The 9238-nt window shown below is 42.4% G+C and overlaps 1 protein-coding gene across 2 annotated transcripts; it reads right to left on the bottom strand.

Moving 5' to 3' along the window:
* Window positions 1-239: 239 nt before the first annotated feature.
* On the bottom strand, window positions 240-7349 carry LOC128771931 (gap junction delta-2 protein-like). 2 transcript variants are annotated; one of them, XM_053887823.1, is made up of 3 exons: window positions 7291-7349; window positions 6520-6862; window positions 240-3048 (listed from the first exon to the last, which is right to left on the bottom strand). In XM_053887823.1, exons 2-3 carry the CDS (start codon window positions 6588-6590, stop codon window positions 2208-2210), a joined length of 912 nt encoding a protein of 303 aa, XP_053743798.1. In that variant the 5' UTR covers window positions 6591-6862; window positions 7291-7349; the 3' UTR covers window positions 240-2207. The 2 variants fall into 2 exon arrangements, with proteins under 2 accessions (XP_053743798.1, XP_053743799.1); XM_053887824.1 differs by lacking the exon at window positions 7291-7349 and adding an exon at window positions 7160-7216.
* Window positions 7350-9238: the final 1889 nt, after the last annotated feature.

The following is a 9238-nucleotide window of genomic DNA, read 5'->3' as shown; positions in this document are numbered from 1 at the left end:
CCTTTCCCCAGCCTCTCACCCAAAACCTTATCATCCAAAACAAATGTGTAACCTTAACCAGGACACTGAACCAAAACTTAAACCTAATTGTAATCTAGTTATTTTGAAGATTTTAAGATTTTTATATATATATATATATATATGTGTGTGTGTGTGTGTGTGTGTATATATATATATGCTCTAAAATGACAACTGAAATTGCCCTTGAAATCACACGTCATACTGGTCTTTACATGGCTTCTCTTTATTCAACAATCTTGTCACATTTTCCGGATTTGTTTCATCAACTATGACAAAAAATAAATAAATAAAAATGGCATGATGATGAGTTACAAATAAAAATATTTATTAACATGGTAACTTCTCATATCTCTGTGCAGAACATCTTTAGATATGTATCATATGACATAGATATATTTACAGACAGTAAATTGCACTTAATTGTACATAGAAGAAACACATATTGGGCGCTTGGGTGTCACAGAAAACCCACAAAGCCAGGTCTCAGGGTCACTTCACTTTAGCCGGAGCAAAGGTGTCGGGTTAAGGTCGTCGGTGCGCGAGCAGGCCTCCAGATGAATCAGGTGAGGCAACAGCTGAAGAGCAAAAATGGAGAGGATCTGCTGGGGAGTTGTGGGTGTTACTCGGCTTCATGAGTGAGACATGGGTTGGACCTTCAAGGAGCTACATTAGGAGCCCAACATCCTATCATGTGACCTCTCTTAGGACTTAGTAAAACTTGTGTGAGTATGGCTTTTTCACATGGAATTTTTCTGCATTCTCATATTTATTCTCTTGCTGGATGGTAGTTTAAAATGCCTTGAGTTGAATTGGGTTTTTTTTTTCCAGCAGAGAATGCAAAGTACACGTACATTTCCTTGTTGCTACCCTCAGGAGCAGCGTGTTCATGGAGAAAAAAGTAATGCAGTCCAACTCAAGTAGAGGGGTGAAAACATTCTGTGTGTTTGATGGAACATTGAAACTCACCTTCCTGTGACTCATTTCAGTTACTCAACTTGCCAAACAGTTCGTCTTAGAGAGGCTCCGCGAATATCTTTAGGTCTCTAGCTACTGTTTTAATTCACCCACAACTCCACGATGAATGTTCCTTTCTTGTTTAAACCAAGTACTTCTGCATCAATCGCTCTGTTTGCTTGACAGAAAGCGTTCAGACAGAAGCAGCATTGAGGCTGGATGCAGCATTTTCAAACAGAACAGGAGACTAGAAATGTCACATGAAGAAGCCCCAGGTCGATGGAGGGACGGGTTGCAGTGCAGGGCGAGTGGGATCGGGTGGGGTGGTATCACTTTGATAGGCATTCTTGGTACTCTCTAGCTCTGCTGCTTTACCTTCAGCTGATCCTCTTATAAGGGGTCAATAGTATTGAGTAACAGTTGAACCAGTGTGGCCGAGCCAGTGAAGACGGCCTGTGTGGAAGGAGGATTACTGAACCAGTCGGGCCACTGAAGGTAAAGCCAGCTTACTTTTCCTTATTCCGTACACGAATCTAGCCACTACGAGTTCCCTCTCCTAAATAAATGACGTAGCACCAACCTGATGTGAAGCCACTTGATAGACTTACTTCGTCTTCCTCCTAAAAATGTCTTGGTTTGGACGTTCCCCTGTATCCATATGAGGTCATCCTAGCGATATCATTTTGTCAAACAGGCATTGTACGATAAAGTATGCAGGACAGAACCAGTTGTGAGAGTGATACTTAGAATTGTGCTTGACCGCCAAACCCTTCAGACTGGCACTTTGGCGTAAGTTTGCGTCAACATTTTCAAGACTAAAAGTAAAAGATCACAGTAAGAAAACAATGTGCGCTTCAACATGCACCACAGAAATGACCTCATCGCTGTCGAACGTGATCCAGAGTCTTCCTCGAGTCAGTGCTTCCAAAGGTCCATAAGTGCCTGGTCTGGTTACTAATGCGAAAAAGGGGCAGATTTCATAAAGGTTTACAACCACTGGATTTAATGTGATGTAATTTAACTGGTTAATAGGTCGAACTGTGTTTTGTGCTTCTGTCTTTCCGAACTAGCAAATTTGTAAAATGTGTAATTTAAATCGGAAGCGTTGGGACCTTTGGAAATCTGCCCCAAAGAGTATTGATCCACTTGTTTCTCCGTGTCTTTATGAGAGAGTTCTTCTGGAAACATTCGTCTCTTTAACAATGTGCGTGCTCCAGAGTCCTCAGTCCGTCTCACACATAAGCAGAGTCGCTGGACTGAGTGCGTCCAAAGTTTGGCATGCTCATCCTGGGCAGGTCTTTGTTCCGGATCTCATAAATGGACTTCCGTCTGGCTTGGACTCCTCTCACGGCAGCTTTGATTTTCCTCCAGCCAAGGTGATTGAGCTCGGCCAAATTCAAGACCACGCAAATGCCGCTGACGGCGAACATGAAGACCAGGAAGACCGTCTTCTCCGTTGGCCTGGAAACGTAGCACTCAACATCTTTTATGCAGGGGTATCGATCGCACTCGTACACCGCGGGAACGTTGAATCCATACAGGAAGTATTGACCCACCAGAAACCCGATCTCCAGCGCGTTCCTGAACACCACCTGGATGATGTAGAACCTGGAGATGCCCTCCTGCCGTCGCATTTTGGACTTAGTAGTTCGCATGGTTGAGTTAGGAATGTCCTTCACCTCCAGGCACTCAGGCTCCGCCTCCTTGTTTGAGTTCTCTGTGTTCTGCAGGACTCCGTTCACGATGGTGTTCTTGATCTTCTTGCTGTCGTCCCTCTTCATGTCCTGGTCTTTGTCCAGGGACAGGTAGACGGTGGAGTAGCGACGCTCCTTCTGCTTGGCAGACTGGTGGACGGAGTAGGTGATGAAGCAGAGGCTGGGGCAGCACACCATGATGATCTGGAACACCCAGTAGCGGATGTGGGAAATGGGGAAGGCTTTGTCATAGCAGGCCTGGTTACAGCCGGGCTGCAGCGTGTTGCACACAAACATCGACTGCTCATCGTTGTACACCGTCTCGCCAACTATGGCCACAATCAGAATCCGGAATATCACCACCACTGTCAGCAGGATCCTGGAGAAACACACAGACAGTCAGATACATCACAGTCAGATTCATTTCAAACACTTAAACTCCATCTCTTTCTTTTTTGGGGTTGCCACCCCAAAGCAGCCTCCACCTATCATGTCCACCCTCCTTCACCCGCAACCTCCATTTCTGACGTTCGTTTTTACTCCTCTCTGCATAGCCAAATGTCACAAACAAATTCCGAATCACACCCCATAGGATGCCGAGTCGATATCATCACTCGCTGTCTAGCTTTTACCCTTTGACAGGCGAACAAATGGCGATCATAAATGTCAGGAATTAACCTGTAAAGTCCCCAAAAAAATGAAACAAAAATGGAAAACCATAAAGCCTCCTGTGTTGTGAGTCAATAGTGAAGGAGGACAATCTATTTTGAAGCAAGCTGCACAGCAGCCTTATGCTAAAATTAGCCTTCAATCATCAAAAGGAACACTGATAACTCTCTGTTTGAACGACCTTTCCCATCAAAGAATGCCATTTACAGACTGCTCGATGAATCTGAATCCGTTGAGACTCCAATATTTCTGTAAGAATAAACAGGAACTGGACTCTAGTTCTATTGAAGCAGCAACAAGACAAAGGAAAGCAACTCTCATTTTTAATCGACTGAAGCTCAGATGTTCAGTCTAGGCCTGGTGGTCATAATTGAAGGCATCGTTTTTAAGTCAAGGGATCACTTAAGTGGCATGGAAAAGTCATCTATAAGAAATCTCATTTTAATGGCACAAATGGTTCAGAAACAGAATGATGGTTCTCCTACAGGCAGCCGCTGTCAGTATTCATAAATTTCTCAAAAAGATCTCTGACATTTAAAAGCTACATCTCTCCAGCCTGACGTCCTCGCCAACACTGCGCTGGGATGGCTCCGACTGAAGTTTTGAAAGGTGCATATCTGGTCCAGATACCAGGAAAATCTCTGGAGAGGACCTACAAGTCCTATGTAAAACAATATTCCATCAAAGGGCTGATCAGTTGAGGGATGAGAGGTGAGGTTCTCCAGTCAACAAACAATGTAAATAAAGACATTTTGGTTCAGAATAGGGGCGTGTCAAAGCGAAAATAAATATGGTGCAATAATATTTTATAAAAATGTACACAGTATAGGTTTAAATGAGCAGCTTGACTGAGGTATATAATCCCTTTCTCTTTCAAACAATTGAAATGTATTTTATAATAACATTTCCCCATGTTAAATTAACAGAATAATGACCTAGAAATAGAACTTTTGATCCTCAGAGTCTTCTCTTTTTGTCAAACATCAACATCAACATGTTCCACATGGCTCAATCCAGGTGACCCCATGCGAGTTTGTGTGTTTTATATTTAATATTTATATCAAAATACTCAGACAAGTAAACCTATCCGGGAAAATAAAATATATTAGAAATGCGCTTCTCTCTGCTCTCCTTTTCGATCCCTCAGATCAGAGTGACTGAGTATGAGTATGAAATAAATAAATATACATTCATTTTTCATTCATATTCATTAAACTAAAGTCTTTTTCAATGCAGCTTGAAGTGCTTTAAGAGTTAAAGCAGCTTGAGCTGGCGTCTAATGTTGATTCAGAGTGCAGCTATCTTATCTTTCCCAGATTCTGGGTTCAGGCACTACTTAGAAGTCTGCTGAGTCCCGTGTGGCTTTCAGCTTGTCACCTTATTTTGGGACTTGGAAATCTACAGGACTGACCTAGGTCCAGACGGGGAAGCTGTGTCTCCAGTCTTACTTGGAAGCATCACATAGATGAAAATGGAAATTCCACAAGCCTTGGAACGTCTCCTGTTTGTTGACTTTACATCTAGTTTCCACAACATCTTTCGCGATTATTTTGGTGGAGGCGAGAGGCTGCACTCACATTGTGACATCCAGATGTTGTGTGAGGAATGATGTGTCTGGTAACTGGTCTGGAGTGCCTGACCTGATGCAGATTCAGCATCACGTCCCGTCTCATAATCAAATCACGTGTCAGGTAGATGTGTGGATGGTCAGAGCAGAGCTCCCATCTGGTTGAGTGCAGGCTGCTTGAATCAATAAACACCATTACAGCGCTGGCTTCACAAACAGAAGCAGACCGTGAACATGCAAGGGACGCTGTTTGCAAACACAACAAAGGGATTGATGAGACAAAAAGTCCATCTCTGAACAGCCTGGGAAACAACTATCATTCTGTTTATGGACAGCTTACACCCTCCAGCAAAGAGACACAGGTCTCGCTGACAGAGCTTTTCTGGAGCAACTACACTGTGAAGCGACATTCATTTTATTCAGGCTTTAATTCTATAATTTCAGTGATCCATATGAGCCAGTGGGCGAAGTATAGGAACCTCTGATGGAAGGTGTCACACCTCCTCAGCATGTTGGCTTTTGACAAAAGGCGAGGGCTGGAAAAGAGTTGCCTTTTGGCTCAGCTCTGTCTTCAGCATCTCCTCTCAAATTTGGTTCATTTATTGTGTGTTTATTTATTTCTCTTTTTTAGAAGTTGTTCATGTATTTATTTCTTCAGTGGTCTTCAAACCTGCATACAAAAACTATATCAGGAATAAATATAATTGTGAGTACTATTACTAGTAGTAGCCGTGGTATTTATTTATTTAAATCAAAGTAGTCTATAAATATTTACAGAAATGCAGATCCTCCAAAGTCCATTTTTTATTGTATATTTTAAATTTATTTATACATCTTTTACATAACAGAACATAATACTGTGTGAAGGTTGTATCATCAAATCATACACCAAAAGTATGGGGAAATGCAGGTGACATATCTGACATCTGATCATGTGACTTGATGCGGCGCAGTACAGTGAGACCGATCACATGAGAGAATGGGACAGTGTTTTAATATAACAAGGGAGAGATGAAATGAGGTCTTGCTGAGTTTTGACTGCAAAATGATTTTCAGGGATTCATTCAATTATTCATTATCTAATGCTTTTTCTGGCCGTGCCAATCTGAACCGACCTTTGGTAGCAATTCATACAGCTTAATGTGTTTAAAATAAGGGCTGAAAACAGCATCAGACTTGTTTCTTTGACTCCAACTCTCAGCATATTTACATCAGAGGTGAGTCTAGAGAAGCTGAGGTCGAGTTTGTCAATCAATTTACTTCAACTACTCACGGTAAAAATGTTATTTAAAGGGTTGAGAATTAACATTTTTATTTGTGTTTCACAACAGCAACTGTGTCCAGGTGAAAGCCTCCGGCACTTGGTTCTATATGGATTTTGTGTTCCTCAATCCCATCCTGTTCTCGTCTTTAAAATACAACTTAAACTGTAAAGAAATGTAGACAGCTCTGAACAGCCAGAGCGGGTGTGAGTACTTGCTTCTGAAATGAGTTGTTTCAGTTGTGTGAAGGCAATGAAAGATGTGCGACTGTCACCCATACGTGAGGGGTTTGGAGTGATGCTGCTGCACTGTCAAGTTCCCCCAACAAACACCCTCTTTTCAAAAGTCTTACCTCCCGATCATGGTGGAGTGCTGCTGGACAGCCGCCTCCAGGAGACGCTCCAAAATGGTCCACTCCCCCATGGCTGTTCATTCGGGGAAACACACTCTCAAAGTGGAAAGAGTCAATGTAGGATCCGACAAGAGACCGTGAGCATGTTGCTGCTGTGAGACATGATCCAGCAGCTCGCTCTGCTCCTAGAGGCGCGCCACTCCTGTGGAGCGTAAGAGAGAGAGCTATACAGGGAGAGAGAGAGAGAGTGCGCTGCTCAGCCTTAATCCCGCTTTAAGTAGACTCCTTTGCGTCACACTGGCTGAAGAGACGACAGGGACGCACATCTCCCCTCACCGCTGCCCTGAGGATGTGACATGGACGACACTGTTATCCTCATTGGAGCACACTCAATACTCATGTCAGGGTCAGGGTCAAGGGTCATAATAGTCAATTGTTTCCACCTTCACAACACAACTTTGACAATTCAAGTTTTTATGACAACGTAAACAATGCTGCTATTCTGCTTCATGAAAGTATTTTCTCTCCTTACACTGTGACTACAAGTACTATTGCTCTCAACTTCTGCCGCAAATACTTCAAGTTGTTGTTATGGCACTCATTGTACTACAACCAGTGCTGATGCCAGGGCTTCACCTACTGTTGCTGCTACTTCTACTCTTCAACTAATGCTTCTGCATGCTGCAGTATGAGTTGTTGCCGAATAACAACAACTCATACTGCGAGCACTGCTACTAATACTACTATTCTGGAAATTATATTGTATTTTACTTTTGTTTACATTCCAATCCTCGACTTCCAGCCAAATCTACAGGGATTTCCCGTGATATAAAGCAACATGAACTCCTGGCTTTGCGTCACGGGTCAGAGGGCTCGAGTGCATCACTGCCACCGCGGACGTATTACGCCGCTTAAGCCCTCTCGCTGCTACTTATAGTCCCATTCATGGCGGCTCGTGCCATCGACAAACGCAGCCGAGCTGTGACTCAACCATGACTCCAATTCTGGGAACGTCATGCCTGAGAAAGATTCTGACTTCTTCTGTGTGATTGTTTCCATCCGGTGTGGACTAAACTTGACTCCAGAGAGTAAAGCTCTTTAGCTGCTGTGCTTTGTTTCCAAATATAGAAGGGAACGTAAGAGGACCAACCTGGAGTATCTGCCTGTCCTTAGCAAAGCCTGTTAAAGCAGCACGGATTCATGGGGCTGTCTGGAAGGAAACACCTGCTTGCTGACACACGATACAAAAGATTAACTCTTGAATGTCTGTAAACCGAGACTGAGAATGCTCATGCTAAGGGAGTCATACAAGCTGTAGCATTTATTCATCTATTAATCCAATTTAATGTAATATTTTGATCGAAACACCATGTCAAATGAACTCAAAACAAACTCAAATCTGCCCCCGGTGGCAATAATAGTCAACACATTTTAGCTAAACCCTGTTTGTCCAGACAGAATATTCACTATTATTATTACTAGAATATTCATATTAACTTTTTTTAAACTAATGTCCAAAGTAGTTTTCAATTGTGTTCAACGTTGGTACTATAGGGAGATGTTAAATGCACTAAAATGAAACTGTTTTTAATTTTTAGAGATTTTAAATTGAAAAATAATGGAGAGGCAACTGGCTACTTGTTGGATTAAAAAAAAAAAAAAACATGTAAAATCTTGAACATTTCTATTTCTTAAAACCAGATCTAAAAACGGATTTTAAAAGTGTTGTTTAAAATTAAGAATTAATTAGTCAATTTTTGTATTTATTCATTATTTATTTTTTCATACATAGTTCTAGAGTTTCCCTTGACAAGTCTTAAGAATCTGTGTTGAATTCTGGCACCAATTTCAGATCAAGCAACTGCTGCTTGTAGCTTTCAAACTGACACCATTGGCCACTATAAAAAAAAAAAAAAAAAAAAAAGACAGACAAGAAGAAGATTGACTGCTGGCCGGAGGACTGTACGGTCAACTGCCAGACAGGTGACAGCGGATAGAGCTGGATCTGGCGTCTCACCACATCACATGATTTCACACAGGCAGATTTGACCTCTCACATTCCATAATCTCAAACTCACAATGAATCTTTGAATGCATTTTTTTGGCGAATAAACCTTCAGGATCTGACCTGCTTGGTGGTCTGTGCTTGTGTCAACATCTTCCTGACTACCTGAAACATTTTCTTTTTTTAGCCACTGCGGTGATTGAGTCACCTCTGACCTCCACTGTACCGAGTAGATGGAGGACACTCTGGGGAATCTCCAGGGAGCTTAGTGATTGATCCATCCACGGGTCACATTTCCTTCAGGAGCTGAACGGTCCTGCGAGTCAACACACGTATTGATTCATCCAATGATGAAGATTCGGTCAAGGCCCCTGTGATGCCACTCAAGTGGGCCTCTGCATATGCAGAGTATGGAAAATAACCTCAAGGAGATCAGTGTGGAGTCTCTCTGACCAACAGCACGTGTGGGTGGGATAAACAACATCCTCAACTTACACCTGCAGCTTTATGACTTGACCGGATATTGAAAGGAAAAAAAAAAACATGAAGGCAATTCATCTTCATCTTCAGCTGGACAGAGAAAACTCCATTTCATAAAAAGCAGGTGAAGTTATTTATGAACGCAGAAGTTAGTGTGTCGTCTTGTGTTAACACCTCAAATAATACTTAAATCTCCCGAACCCCTTTAATGTGGTGTTTGTGGTGCGTCTGTTT

This window comes from Synchiropus splendidus, chromosome 15 (genome assembly GCF_027744825.2).
Source record: "Synchiropus splendidus isolate RoL2022-P1 chromosome 15, RoL_Sspl_1.0, whole genome shotgun sequence".
NCBI lineage: Eukaryota > Metazoa > Chordata > Actinopteri > Syngnathiformes > Callionymidae > Synchiropus > Synchiropus splendidus.
Note: the sequence above shows the minus strand (reverse complement) of the source record. Positions and strands in the feature narration are given on the sequence as shown.